The sequence below is a fragment of the Musca autumnalis genome, unplaced genomic scaffold, assembly GCF_047663935.1.
Source record: "Musca autumnalis isolate F117 unplaced genomic scaffold, ASM4766393v1 scaffold_4, whole genome shotgun sequence".
In the NCBI taxonomy this organism is placed as follows: domain Eukaryota; kingdom Metazoa; phylum Arthropoda; class Insecta; order Diptera; family Muscidae; genus Musca; species Musca autumnalis.
In genome coordinates this window covers 133042756-133059126 of record NW_027411977.1, presented here as the reverse complement: position 1 = coordinate 133059126, position 16371 = coordinate 133042756, and the positions used below count along the sequence as shown (strand labels likewise).

Genomic DNA, 16371 nt, shown 5'->3' with positions numbered 1-16371 from the left:
CACTTAATAGAAGTTGTAATAAAATAAAAGGACTTAAAATGTTGGCATGTGTATTTATGGAATGAATGCATTCAGTAATAATTATAATAATTGTTCTACAAACATCCCGGAACGGACAAGGGAGACTTCTCTCATATCAATGAGTGCACCCCGATTCATATTAGCTCAATGATATGGGACCTACAGTTTATCGCCGATTCTGAGCTGCGTGTCCTAAGACAACACTTGTAAAGAAGTTTTACATGGCTGAAATACTCAGGAAATGTAGCCAACATTACTGAGGGGTATTTTGCCACCATTGAAATTGTTGATGTTGCCTGACCGGATCGAATCCACGATCTTCTGCGTGTAAGGCGGGTGTACATACCATTGCCCTACGGTGGCACCCTCAGTAATAATTAGTTTCATGTATAAAACATTAAACCTTTAGTCAATCGTAATAAGTAATTCATGTGTTGGAACCTAGAATTTAAAATTTGACTTTAAAAATAGTTTCTCATAATCATCACAAGCTTCATGGTTATTTTCTAAATCCCAATACCCCCTTTCGACAAATTGTTTTTATTTCTGTGTCTGTTGCTCCAACCGACCGACCTACCACAACAATTTATGGATTTATCCACCTTCATCTTTAAAGTAATCCGCACATAAAAAGAAGGCTTACTTCTTCATCGTTGTGGAACCACAACAAAAGGTAAATATTGTTGAATTTATTCTTGGTGTTATTGGCATTGTTGTTGTTGGCTTGTAATAATGGCACAAAAAGAACAAGAAAACACACAAACTTGTTAAGTGCCCACAATGAAATCGTCGACCAAACCAATGAACCACAGGAGCTACGATCTTGTAAGAATAAAATTGCAACCACTGTGGATATAAAATTTAACAGTGTTGGTGAAAGGGGCGTTTGGGGGCCTTTGTTTGTGATACATAAAAAAAGTCTGATAAAAGGGCCCTTTTGCGCTCTAAAGACTTCCACGATTCGTATTACGTTTTGAATCGTGCTCTGTGCACGTGCACATACATATAATGTTACATACCACACCACAAAGAACAGTATATAGTCAAGATTTTGCAATTTTTTTCTAGGTATTACATGAGCCAATTCAATGCTTTGTTGTTGTTCTTGTCAAAGGGTCCTTAACCTTCAACCGCACTTTGTCCGAAGGAGATGCAGTCAAAAACACACACACACATAACGATAAAGAGAAGTAACGAAGCAAAATAAATATGGTATGAAAAGGGTAAAGAGAGTCAGAACTGAGGAGCTTGCCAAACCTAAGCTTACAGCCGTACATATATACGAATACGTACATATATACATATTTCTAAGAATTCAAAGGTTGGTTCTTTTGTTTGAAAGAAAACAACTGCAATCTGCGCATGTGTGACGACCACCATATACAATCGATGAAAGAATAGTACTTTGAAACTCAGTTTACAAAAGTATAAAGTAAGAATATAGAGTAACACAGTAACCAGGAAGGGATAGACATTTGAATTTAATAAATTTTATGGGCTAACTTTCTTCCAAAAAGGGTCTATAGAAGCACACTGTCTTTCAGAAAGGGTCTATAGAAGCACGCTTCCTTACAGAAAGGTAATATAGAAGCAAGCTTTCTTTCAGAAAGGGTCTATAGAAGCACCCTTTCCTTCAGAAAGGGTCTATAGAAGCATGATTCCTTACAGAAAGGTAATATAGAAGCAAGCTTTCTTTCAGAAAGGGTCTATAGAAGCACCCTTTCCTTCAGAAAAGGTTTATATAAGCGCCTTTTTCTTTCACAACGGGACTATAGAAACACCCTTTCAGGAGGGTTGGCGTTTTTTGTTTGGGATGACGACTTCTATTTTGTTTTTCAAAATAGTCAGGCTTAATCCCATAGTCGTTGTTTTAATATTTTATTAAAACAACTTTAATTTATTAGTGGGAAAAAATTGGCGGTGTTTACCAAGGGGTAAGGTAGGGAATACTATAGTTTCAGATCTCGCCACAGATCTTCATCAGTTCCCTTATTTCTTGTTTTTCAACAAGAAACTTTTTATACCCAAGTGTCAATTGCTAGCTCAAATAGATACGTGCGCAAAGAAACACTCTGATCGAGAATTTCTTTGGCACTACCTAAACTCTAGCAACTTCACTTGCAAACAAAACCAAATTTCTCCCACTGCTATGCGTTCGTCGATTCTCGACGAAAAAACACATAACTAATTTGTTGGTATTGCATACTACAGCAATAAACAACATTTTGACGGTGCCCGGTCTCACAATTAGGAGGGTTGGCGTTTTTTGTTTGGGATGACGACTTCTATTTTGTTTTTCAAAATAGTCAGGCTTAATCCCATAGTCGTTGTTTTAATATTTTATTAAAACAACTTTAATTTATTAGTGGGAAAAAATTGGCGGTGTTTACCAAGGGGTAAGGCAGGGAATACTATAGTTTCAGATCTCGCCACAGATCTTCATCAGTTCCCTTATTTCTTGTTTTTCAACAAGAAACTTTTTATACCCAAGTGTCAATTGCTAGCTCAAATAGATACGTGCGCAAAGAAACACTCTGATCGAGAATTTCTTTGGCACTACCTAAACTCTAGCAACTTCACTTGCAAACAAAACCAAATTTCTCCCACTGCTATGCGTTCGTCGATTCTCGACGAAAAAACACATAACTAATTTGTTGGTATTGCATACTACAGCAATAAACAACATTTTGACGGTGCCCGGTCTCACAATTAGGAGGGTTGGCGTTTTTTGTTTGGGATGACGACTTCTATTTTGTTTTTCAAAATAGTCAGGCTTAATCCCATAGTCGTTGTTTTAATATTTTATTAAAACAACTTTAATTTATTAGTGGGAAAAAATTGGAAAAATTTTTAATATTTTATTAAAACAACTTTAATTTATTAGTGGGAAAAAATTGGAAAAATTTTTTTCCCACTAATAAATTAAAGTTGTTTTAATAAAATATTAAAACAACGACTATGGGATTAAGCCTGACTATTTTGAAAAACAAAATAGAAGTCGTCATCCCAAACAAAAAACGCCAACCCTCCTAATTGTGAGACCGGGCACCGTCAAAATGTTGTTTATTGCTGTAGTATGCAATACCAACAAATTAGTTATGTGTTTTTTCGTCGAGAATCGACGAACGCATAGCAGTGGGAGAAATTTGGTTTTGTTTGCAAGTGAAATTGCTAGAGTTTAGGTAGTGCCAAAGAAATTCTCGATCAGAGTGTTTCTTTGCGCACGTATCTATTTGAGCTAGCAATTGACACTTGGGTATAAAAAGTTTCTTGTTGAAAAACAAGAAATAAGGGAACTGATGAAGATCTGTGGCGAGATCTGAAACTATAGTATTCCCTGCCTTACCCCTTGGTAAACACCGCCAATTTTTTCCCACTAATAAATTAAAGTTGTTTTAATAAAATATTAAAACAACGACTATGGGATTAAGCCTGACTATTTTGAAAAACGAAACACCCTTTCTTTAAGAACGGGACTAAAGAAACACCCTTTCTTTCAGAAAGGGTTTATATAGGCACCCTTTTTTTTCAGAACGGGACTATAGAAACACCCTTTCTTTCAGAACGGGAGTACAGAAACACCCTTTGCTTCAGAAAGGGTTTATATAGGCACCCTTTCTTTCAGAACGGGAGTACAGAAACACCCTTTCCTTCAGAAAGGGTTTATATAGGCACCCTTTCCTTCAGAAAGTGTTTATATAGGCACCCTTTCTTTCAGAACGGGACTATAAATGCACCCTTTCTTTCAGAACGGGACTATAAAAACACCCTTTCTTTCAGAACGGGACTATAGAAGAACCCTTTCTTTCAGATCGGGACTATAGAAGCACGTTTCTTTCAGAACGGGACTATAGAACCATCCTTTCTTTCGGAACGGGACTATAGAAGCACCCTTTATTTCAGAACGGGACTATAGAAGCACCCTTTCTTTCTGAACGGGACTATAGAAACACCCTTTCTTTCAGAACGGGAGTACAGAAGAACCCTTTCATTCAGAACGGGACTACAGAAGCACCCTTTATTTCAGAACTGGACTATAGAAACACCATTTCCTTCAGAATGGGTCTATAGAACCACCCTTTCTTTCAGAACGGGACTACAGAAGAACCATTTATTTCAGAACGGAACTACAGAAGCACCCTTTTTTAGAAAGGGGCTATAGAAGCACCCTTTCTTTCAGAGCGGGACTGTAGAAGCACCCTTTCTTTCAGAGCGGGACTGTAGAAGAACCATTTTTTTCAGAATTGGTTTATAGAAGCACCCTTTCTTTCAGAACGGGACTATAGAAACAACCTTTCTTTCAGAACGGGACTATAGAAACGGACTTTCTTTCAGAACGGGAGTACAGAACCACCCTTTCTTCCAGAACGAGACTACCAAAGAACCATTTATTTCAGAACGGAACTACAGAAGCGCCCTTTTTTAGAAAGGGGCTATAGAAGCACCCTTTCTTTCAGAACGGGACTATAGAAACACCCTTTCTTTCAGAACGGGACTATAGAAGTACCCTTTCTTTCTGAACGGGACTATAGAAACGGACTTTCTTTCAGAACGGGACTAAAGAATCATCCTTTCATTCAGAACGGGACTACAGAACCACCCTCTCATTCAGAACGGGACTACATTTGCACCCTTTCATTCAGAACGGGACTACAGAAGCACCCTTTCATTCAGAACGGGACTACAGAAGCACCCTTTCTTTCAAAACTACAGAAGAAACTTTCTTTCAGAGCGGGACTACAGAAGCATCCTTTCTTTCAGAACGTGACTACAGAAGCACCCTTTCTTTCGGAACGGGAATATAGAAGCAACCTTTCTTTCAGAACGGGACTATAGAAGCACCTTTCTTTCAGAACGGGACTACAGAAGGACCCTTTATTTCAGAACGGAACTTTAGTAGCACCTTTCTTTCAGAACGGGACTATAGAAGCAACATTGTTTTCGGAACGGGACTACAGGAGCACCATTTCTTTCAGTAAGGAACTACAGAAGCACCCTTTCATTCAGAACGGGACTAAAGAAGCACCCAAAAGAATTATAAACATTCCTCACTAAAAAGGGTTGACCTCTTCACGATGATAGTAGATTCATAACAACTCAACGCTTAATGTAAACTACATATAATCCCCGACCCCCGCCTTATCTAACATCTTCGTAAAATCAAACATCACAGCTAATTAATGATTATATAAAAATAGATGACAACAATAAATATGCATTGCAAACAGAAAATGAAAAAAGAAATAAAACAAAAAATCTATTTGCAGCTGCAATTCGATAAACAATTCTCGCTGCAAATGCTGTTATTGTTGCTTGAATACCAACACAAGTGACGGCGGCAACAACGTCATACTGCAATTCAGCAAACAAAACGTAAGCAATGCATTTTTAAATTTTTTAATACATTTGTATATATGTATGTATGTGTGTATAAAACATATAAATGCATTGCATATGCACTTCAAAGAGATACAAATCGTATCTTTTTTTCTTGTAATTACGTCGAGTTAGTCATGAAGAGGGAAGTTTACCGGAAGGGAGTGGAATAAATCTTGCATAATAAATGAATGATCATATCAAAGAGAAGGTTGGTTGGCTTGCTACATGTTAGATCGTTGCTTGGTTGGTTGGCTGGTTGCTTAGCAAACAGTTGTGGAAGAATGTACAAATGATTCCAACTTGTGGCATAGACAATTTTCTCCTCAATCGAACAAAATTCGGCTGTATTCAATGGGATTAGGGTTTGATAAATAAATTAAAATAGGGACCATGTAAGCCAAATAACCTATTACATAGTAATGTAAGCAAGTTATCTTCTGCTTTACCAGTGGGCTGAAAAATAATAGGTTATTTCTTTTATGTTTTTTTTTTGTTTAGCTTATTACGCCATTTTTACATTAGAGCTTTTGGTCGGGTTAACCCTCTTTATGAGGGTTTATTTGACATATAAACAAAACGTCACCAAATTTGGATTAGAAATAAATTTATCGAATTATATTGAAATCCGTTCAGATTTGAATATAGCTCCCACATTAGGCGGGCGATTTGTGTGAAAGGAAAAATACCTTAATGGGCCCTTCGCTTTTCTGATTCCTGGGATTGAACTGAGCAAAAAAGTCCACTAGGACCATATGTCTATGGTGAAAATCGAGCCTCCCGATTTTGACTTGAAGTTTTTTTAATTGACGTTTTTTGGATATTTTGGCATATAACAGCCAAACCATTAAGATTTGCGATCCAATGCAAATACCAAAAATGTAGCCAACACAATAATTAAGAACTCTCTAGTACATAGCAAAAGTATTGGAATATTCCTTCAGCCAGTTTTGGCCTTGAGACTGCGCAAGTTTTTAGGCAAATATTGATAAATGGCACTGTGCAACAAAAGTTAAACAGAAAAATATTCAAGCCATCTGTTACAAAATTCTATCGTGTTTGGGTCCATGGATAACGAAAGTAGCTTTGGTTCGTTTGTGCCACTTCGTTTTATTGTTTTATAACGGTAAATGTAGTGAAAATCTGGATTTCTTACATTCTCGAATTTAAACGGGCATATCTTCTTTTGTTCCTTTTAAAGGGGTAAATAATATCTTTCGAATAAGCTATAATATATTTAAATTGGTTAAATGACTATGTTATAGTGGTTGAAGTGTAAACAAGTAAAAAAGTATCAGTCGGCTTTGCCGACAGAGTTATACCCACAGGCTGTGTGAATTAAAACTTTCATCTATTGACAATATCAAATGTTATACCGGATGTACATTTCCAAAGGATCTTCGAATAGATCCTAAACTGTCCTTAAACAAAAATGTCGAATTTCTAAGGATTAAGACCGATATGGACCATTTCTGAAGTAAAATTACCTTTGGACAAAATGTTAGGAGATCCAAAGTTTGGACGGTTGCTCCGTTTAACAGAACTAGCGCGTAGCTTTTCAGTGTCATTTTTAGGTACCGGAAGTTGCGCACCGATAGTGCTCATCTTCGAAATTAAACAAAGTTTGGAAAAATATTACGGAAGCCAAATTTTGGACCGAATCGGCTGATCCGATCAAGAGTTATCGTGCGCTTCATTCAGCCATTTTTGGGGTTTTTTATAGCTTTGGGGCCATTTTCTCAGGAAGAATGGATTTGCGCCCTAAAAAACTTGTACCGTCGCAATGGCGGCGGCGAATGCATGTTATTACAACAAAGATCAAAGTGATTCGAGAGAAGGCCGTAAACTGCATTTTTTCGAAATTTTGTGTGGGAGGTACCCGAAGGAGTTGACATAAGTAGTCCATATTCGAACCTGATCTATGTCTTGTATAAATATTACGATGTTCAAAGTACGGACCAAACCGGATACTCTCCTCCAGAGTTATCGTGCGCACCATTTTCCCCAACATTTTTGAACTTTTGTGGGGAAGGTACCTGAAGGAGTGGACCAATATGGCTTATTTTCGAACCTGAACTAAGTCTGAACAAAGTATTACGAAGGCCAAATTTTAGACCGAATCGACAGATCCGTTCGAGAGTTATCTTGCGCTCCACCCGCGACACACGGTGTCAAAGGGATTTTTGCAACTTTCAGGTTATTTTTTCAGGAAGTATGGACTTGCCCCTGATGAAATTTGTACCGTAGTATGGGGGGCAGTGAATACAAGTTGTTACAACAAAAATCAAAGTGATTCGAGAGCAGGACCTAAACTGAACTTATCCGAAATTTTGTGTGGGATGTACCCGAAGTAGTCGACCGATTGAGTCCATATTGGAACCAAAGTATGGACCAAATCGGTTACTCCCTTCAAGAGTTATTTTCGAACTTTTGTGGGGGAGGTACTGGAAGGAGTGGATCGACATAACCCATCTTCGAACTTAAACTAAGTTTGGACAAAATATTACGAAGGCCAAAATTTGAACCGAATCGGTTCATCCGTTCGAGAGTTATCGTGCGCTCCAGCCAGGCAGACAGACAGACGGACGGACATTGCTCACTCGACTTTAAATTGTCTGAAACACATTTCGTCCAAACATACTTGGGGTCTAAAACAATTATTTCGATGAGGCACATTTTGCCCGTATGAAAGTGTATATACCCTCGTTAGCATAAATGCTGAGGGTATAAAAACCGGACGAAAAATACGGGAAAATAATTTTCCTCGTGCGCTAGGCTACTTAGAAGATACCACACAGTATAATTATTTATTTTCACAAAAAAGGAAATTAAAGTAGCTTCCGAAAACGGGAAAAAACTAATGAAATCGGCTGAAAAAAAGAGGAGCTATGGAATTTTTTGTGTTTTAACTTTTTGGTTTTTTATGCAAGTCCGCCTCACCGTCCGTCTTCGGTAATCACTATAGCATAAAAAAAATTGAGATAGGACGCTGAAACTTTAGAAATATAGTTTTTTGTTGCGTGGGGGAATGTCAAGTTCGAAAATGGACTATATCAGTCCACGTTTTGGTATAGCCCCATATAACGGTACCGCCCGATTTGAGATTTTTTTGACGTTTTTAGCTACAATTTTTGGGGGAATGAGGTATAATTTGACATTTAGGGTTCCTAGAGGCCAATAAACTTCTCCACCAAAAATTGTGGACATAGGTCCATGTTTTCGCATAGCCTCCATATAACGGTACCGCCCAATTTGAGATATTTTGACTTTTTTGCTACATTTTTTTCTGATAAATGAGCTATAATTTGACATTTAGAGTTCCCAGTGATCAAGAAACATCTCCACCAAAAATTATCGACATGGGTCCACGTTTTGTTATAGCAATCATTTCAGGTGTTTTAACGTTTCTAGAACAAAACGTGGACATATGACTTATGTGGGAGCCACATATATATTGGAAAGACATTTTGGTAAAAATTTGGAAAATGCGGCGCAATTTGGTCTAGAAAAAAAGTCGCCAAATTATATTGAAATCGTGGTGGTGGAAAGTATCATACAGTCTCGGCCCTGCCGGCTTTGATCCTTTCCTTACTAGTTTTAGTTAGTTTAATAATTGCTTTATTCCTACCTTAGACTCATGCTAAGAGCACTCCAATACGGAAAAATATATCACGTTATATTCAGTAGCGTTCTTACCTGCAAAGAAAAGTAAAAGAAGAAAAATTTTTATAAAGCTTTAAAATGATTTAGGCGAAACTTAAATTATTTACTACCACCTCACCCGGCCTACTTTGTAAGCTCGTGATGACAAATATTAACCATTAACTTCGTAAGTTTAGAGCGCGTGAACTTTTTCACTTAATTAGAATGACCTATGTAGATCATTGTTGTAGTCATCCAAAACAATGTGGTAGAGATTTCGTACACCATTGCTTTTTCCGCAAATTTGGATTACTAATAGTTTCTAAATGTAAACAATAAGAAAGGTATTAAGTTTAGCCAAGTCGAATAATTAGTTTCCTTTCCTTTATGAAAGTATTAAACTCTTTAAAGTTGACGACCCCCACAAATGTATTAAGGACCATGATCTGCGAATCTAAACCTGGAATGTTCGCATTCTTTATAGGGAAGGTGCAGTTTACACACTGGCAGATGTATTTGGAAAATATAAGGCCAATATTACTGCCATACAGGAAATACGATGGATTGGGAAAGGCGTCACAACAGCACCTAAAAGCGACGAACTGTATTATAGCTGTCATGACATAAAGCATGAGTTTGGTGCGGATTTATAGTTGGTCGGAGGTTAAAACATCAACATCAGACCGAAGATAAATTTTACGAGCGCTTAGAAGAAACATATGACCGTTGTCTTGCCCATGACAATAAAACTGTTCTTGGCGATTTTAATGTCAAACTTGGGGAGGAGTGAAACAGCTGACAACGAGGCTGCTAGACTTCGTAGCGACAAACAAAAACATGGTAGTTAGCAGTACCAGATTTAAGCACCTCGATATTCATGTATCCAGACCATAAAACAAGAAATCAAATTGATCACGTTGTGATATATGAAAGACATTTAACGAGCGCGTATGATATATTTCCGCAGGAAAAATAGAGAAATGGTAAAGCGGGATTGTGAAAAAATCGAGAAGTACCGGAGCCAGAATGAAGTCCAAAAATTCTACCAAAAAGTGAAACATGAAACTGGTGGCTTTGGAACAGGCACATCCTCCTGTAGAGACGAGTAAGGTAATTTGGTAATTTAATAACAAATACTAGTGAAGACGACCACGATACCACAGATCAAATCCCCGAAGATGGTATTAAATGTATACCGCCCAGCCAGGATGAGATAAAGACAGCAATAAACCGGCTGAAGAATAATAAGGTAGTAGGAACCGATGGCTTACCCGCCGAGCTGTTCAAAACCGGAGGCGACACGCTGATAAGGTGTATGTACAAACAGGGCATTAATGGCTAACAGAGAAAAAGCGATATTAAATCCTATGCATGAGTGGATAGGTATTTGTGTTACTTGCGCTTACGCAACTTGTGTGGATATATTTTGTTTGTAAAACTAATGGTGGGGGTTGTGTGTGCTGCTGCTAATTGCGTACTCAACAGTGTCTTGGCCATCAGGGCTATAGGAGCACAGGTCTTCTCCCTTTTGCCTACAAGATAGCGTCAACGATATTATGCGAACGATTAAAGCCTATGGTCAACGAAATAATTGGGTCATACCAATGTGGATATAGTCCTGGCAAATCCAGCATTGACCAGATATTTAGCTTGCGACAAATCCTGGAGAATACCCAAGAGATACAGATCGACACCTATAATCTTTTTGTCAATTATAAAGCAGTCCAAGCCATGTCTGAATTTTGGTATCCCCGCATCCATTCGGCTCACTCGGCTTTGTAAGATGTCATTAAGTGATCCTCAGTTCAAATAGGAAAGTACCTCTCCGAAGAGTTTAATACCAAAAGAGATTTTAGACAAGGAGGCAGCCTTTCGTGCGACCTATTCAACATTCTGCTGGAAATGGTATACGATATGCAGATGTTAAAAGAAATGGGACAATTTACACCAACCGTTGCTTACGCTGACGATATTTAAGAAGGTTGAAGGATAATCTGTTAAAATGGGTCTGGCAGTAAACGGTGAAAAGACATAGTTGATGGTATCGCAATGCGTCCATAGAACTCGGACTCGGTCTGTGGAAGTTGGCTCCTATAATTTTGAGGTAGTTGAAGTCTTCGTCTATATCGGCGCCGCCATAAAGACAACAAACTACATCACTTGTGATAAGAAGAACAATTGTATTAAGTAAGTAAGCAGTTTAAGAACTAAGCCACATCTCGTCAAACAAAACTAACGCATTACAAATCACTGACACTACCCGTGGAAGCGTAGATACTTGCACAAGCAGATAAGGTGTGCTTGAGAGAAATATTCTTCGAAAGATACCGACGTCGTGTGAATAACGTGCTGTGTCTGCTTAAACGTATCGAGATACAACGATTACATTGGCAATAAGAATTAGCGACCCGCTAAAAAGGCGTATAAATTCGGGCCACTTGCTGGCACACGCAGAACTGGAAGGCCAAGGCTTCAATGGAGCGAACAAGTGAAACACGACATCACAAACCTCCATATCCCAGATTGGGAAAATAAAGCAACAAACAGAGGGAACTAGAGATCTTCTCTTAGTTCGCCTTATGGAACAAATGTTCTGTAATTGACCAGCTATGTAAGTAAGTTCGCGCAAAAATGGATAAAACTTCGAAAAAAAACTTTCAAAAATCGTCGCTAGGGTGTCCAAAACCGAAACCGGTGAACCGGTTTTGTGTTACAAAACCGAAATCGAGTTTCGCCAAAACCGTCATATTCGGTTAACCGAAAAAACCGGTTATTTGTGGCGATTAACCGGTTTAAAAAATAGTTATATTTTTATACCCTCCACCATAGTATGGAGGGTATATTATGTTTGTTTTTCTGTTTGTAACGCATTGAAATACTCATTTGCGACCCTATAAAGTATATATATTCTTGATCAGGGTAAAATTCTGAGTCGATCTGTGCACATCCGTCCGTCCGTCCGTCCGTCTGTGGTAATCACTCTAGCATCCACAAAAATGGAGATAGGACGCTGAAATTTTGGGAAAATGCGTCTTTTGTTTGCAGGCAGGTCAAGTTCGATGATGGGCTATATCGGTCCACGTTTTGGTATAGCCCCCATATAACGGTACCCCCCGATTTTCGGTATTTTGCCGTTTTTAGCTACATTTTCAGACCGATTTAGCTATAATTTGACATTTAGGGTTCTTAAGTGTCAATAAACTTATATAACAAAACTTGTGGACATAGGTCTACGTTTTTGTATAGCCCCCATATAACGGTACCCCCGATTTACGGTATTTTGACGTTTTTAGCTACATTTTCAGGCCGATTTAGCTATAATTTGACATTTAGGGTTCTTAAGTGCCAATAATCTTATATAAGAAAACTTGTGGACATAGGTCCACGTTTTGGTATAGCTATTTTGACGCTTTTAGCTACATTTTCAGACCGATGTAGCTATAATTTGACATTTAGGGTTCTTAAGTGTCAATAAACTTATATAACAAAAGTTGTGGACATATGTCCACGTTTTGGTATAGCCCCCATATAACGGTACCCCCCGATTTACGGTATTTTGACGTTTTTAGCTACATTTGACATTTAGCTCTAATTTGACATTTAGGACTCTTAAGCGTCACTAAACTTATATAACAAAAGTTGTGGACATAGGTCCACGTTTTGGGATAGCCCCATATAACGGTACCCCCGATTTATGGCATTTTGACGTTTTTAGTTACATTTACAGACCGATTTAGCTATAAATTGACATTTAGGGTTCTTAAATGTCAATAAACTTATATAACTAGTGGAGATAGGTCCATGTTTTGGAATAGCCCCCATATAACGTTACCGCCCGATTTCAGGTATTTTGACGTTTAAATTCACATTTCTAGACCGAATTAGCTATAATTTGATATTTAGGGTTCTTAGTGACCAAAAAACTTATATTCGAAATAATTATGAACGTAGGTCCATCTTTTGGTATAGCCCCATATAACGGTACCTCGGTATAACGGATTTCGGTATCCCCATATAACGGATTTTCGGTATTTTGAGAATTTTACCTACAAGTTTTAACCGAATTATCTGTAATTTGAACATTTGGCATTTGAAATTCTTAGTGGTCGCCACACCTCTCCACCAAAAATTGTCAAGAAAGGTCGATGTATTGATAAAGCTCCCATATAAAAGTACTTCCCGATTTTCAGTAATTTGATGATTTTAACTACAATATGAAACCGAACTAGCAGTAATTTGACATTTGAAGTTCTTAGTGGTCACAACACCTCTCCATAAAAAGTTGTCAACATAGGTCCATGTTCGGATATAGCTCCCATATAACGGTACCTCCCAATTTTCAGTAATTGGCAATTTTAGCTAAAATTGTTAACCGAACTAACTGTAATTTGACATTTGAAGGTTGTAGTGGTCACCACACATCAACAATTTTCAACATAGCCCCAATATAACGATACTTCCCGATTTTCGGTACTTTGAGGATTTTACTTAAAATGTTTAACCGAACGTAGCTTTATTTTTTGGACGAACTTTCTGTAATTTGAAATTTAAAAGCCAACGAAAATTTTTCATTTAAGTTCATATTTTCGTATAGCACACATACCTCCGAACTAGCTGTTAATGACATTTGAAGTTCCCACGTTATGTACCGAATTTCGGTATTTTGAGGATTCTAGCTACAATTTTTAACCGAATTAGGAGTTATTTGACATTAAAGGCTCCCATCAAAAACTGTCAACATAGGTCCATGTTTTATTATAACCCCTATATAACGGTACCTCCCAATTTCTCGCCCACCAAAAATTCTCAACATACATAGTTAGATATATACATAGTTAGATTCGGGGCCTCCCGAATGAAGCATTTTATGTACATTATCTGACATTTTAACGTACCCACTTAAAGTTGGGGACAGGAATGAAAACTAATTATTCCATTTTAGTTCAGAATATTTTATGGTGGAGGGTATGAAAAGTTCGGCCCGGCCGAACTTAACGCTTTTTTACTTGTTAATATTAAATTAAAATTGTATTCTTGAAAGTAAACTACATTTAACTAACACAAGGTACGGACCAAGTTGTAAATGTCAGATACCTTTAAATTTGAAAAATATTTTGTGTAAAATGTATAATTTAGAGTTGGGCCATCTCGTTCAATTGAACGATCCGGATAACTCTCCTCGTTCAAAGACGAATGAGTAACATCATAAAAATCAACGTGTGAAATTAAGTATACGCAGTTTTGTCAAAGAAGTTGCCGAACGAGATAGTGATCCCGATCATTCAATTGAACGAGATTGCCCAACTCATTTACTCAGAGAGTGAAGTTTCAAGTTTCGAGAAAAAACGCGTTTTTAGTTGGCGATTGAAATTTGACTTCCCAACTTAAAAAGTTTTTTACACAAAATATAAAAAAATTACTCGGACCATCTTTTGTAAAGAGCTAGACAGATATCAGTGCTAAATTTCTGTGCAAGATCAAGCATGATTTTAAGTGTTTTAATGCTTTATAAACTCAAAACAACTTTTCGATGATTTATGCCGAACTCCTAGAAAATAATCTGTAACTCGTTGAGTTTTAGAGATATCAACTTGAAAATTTGACACAAAATAAAGTGGAAGTCGTAGAAAAAATAGAAATTGCTAACTCAAAAACTCCTTTTTTAGCTATGCCACTCTTTGAGTAAATAAGCGATATACTAACGAAGTCGTTATACTTAATTTACCCCTTTCCGCACTTTTTAATCAAATATTTATTAATTATGAGCAATTTTGTACCCTAGTTGTCGCTACAATCGAATAGAATTATAATTCATTCCCTAGCTGGCACGTTATCACATTGTTGAAAAACACAGCTATTATTTTCAAACCTTAGGACAAATTCTCGGCATCAAACATTTCCCAAAATGTTTTATCATTCGGTTGGTTATTCATGTCTGAAACAAAGTCTGAAGAGGTTCACAACATGTTGGCTCTAAAGGAATTGTTACTTAAATTTACCCGCCGCCATGCCACCACCACCAGCCAACAAGATTTTAAGCGAAACCAAACAACAGCAACACTTAACTTGTTGTCTGACAATCTGCCGATCGTGGCCAATGAGAGTAATTTCAGTTTCAACATTATTGAAGCCGCAAGTGATTTTTATAATTTTTTTCTGCATTCGCTTATTTTGTGTTTTCTTGGTCTTCTTGGGTATTTTACAGGCTACAACGCCGCCAGTTGCATGGCTTGTAGATCGTCGCATAACAAAGCAAAAGGCAGCACAAAAAAACTGGTAAGACTGCATAATATTATCAAGCATGAACAAAAAAACCAAACATTTTAGTTTAGTTTTGGTCTATACACAACCAAACCACGCGGCTCTCCGTGGCAGGGAAGAGGGATTTAATTTCAAGAACTACAGCTTAAAAGAAATATATATTCAAAAAAAACTTAAGGTTAAACATGTCTGATAAAATGGTAGAAGAACGAACGTAGGCAATAAAAGAAACCTAAAGAATGATATGAAAGGAAAAGCAGGTGATGGCAGAAGGGACAATGACCAGCTGGAAAGAAACTGGTTTACTGTTGTCCATCAAAATGAAGGGAAAAGTATAACCAAAAACTGAGGGAGATTTGAAAAAGACTTTTTTATAAGCCAAACATGCCAGAAATTAGTTGAAAATGTGTACAGGAAATTTGGTTAGGGAAAGAATTTTGAGATTGTTATAACAACTTAGTAAGAAAAATGCAAATACATACATATATACTAGCTGTAAATATAGGGATAGTGGAAATGGAAAATTTTACTTTTTAAAAGTTGCACTGTAGGCGAAATCCCAATCTAGCAGTGAAAAATTAAAAACTCCCAAACTAATTAAGGCAAGTGACTATAAATTTGTACCGATGTTACTTCTATGTATAGGTGCATTGGACTGGTTTTAAATCAAAGGAAAAAATCTATGTCTATTTTTTATGCGGCAACCTCGTAAAATGTTTAGTTTTGTTAAAAATTAATATAGCCAAAGTTTGAGCACAATCGGAATATTTTAACACGTGCTACGGGGGCCTCAAAGTTTCCATTGGCCCTATATATAGCTAACATTAAAATCCGAGCCGATTTTCACGTTTTTTAGCCACTACAAAGAACTGGTAAACTGTTTTCATCGATTGAACAATAAATCTGGTCTGTAGAGCCATTTCTTGAAAATTCGCCTTTGGCCCCATACAAATTACTATTGGAAACTTCGAGGCCCAGTGGCACGTGTTAACATATTCCGATTGTGCTCAAACTTTGGCAATCTTAATTTTTAACAAAACTAAACATTTTAGGAGGGTGCCGCATAAAAAA

At 37.3% G+C, this 16371-nt stretch overlaps 2 protein-coding genes across 2 annotated transcripts in view; one reads left to right on the top strand and one right to left on the bottom strand.

Moving 5' to 3' along the window:
• The window catches only part of LOC141402516 (capon-like protein), a 562845-nt gene that overhangs the window by 510684 nt on the left and 35790 nt on the right, over positions 1–16371 (bottom strand).
• LOC141402520 (uncharacterized) overlaps positions 15182–16371 on the top strand; it is a 72781-nt gene continuing 71591 nt past the window's right edge. The window contains exon 1 of the mRNA XM_073984000.1: positions 15182–15315. Within this exon, the coding sequence (XP_073840101.1) occupies positions 15265–15315 (51 nt within the window). The 5' untranslated portion in view covers positions 15182–15264. The remainder of the gene's footprint in view (positions 15316–16371) is intronic.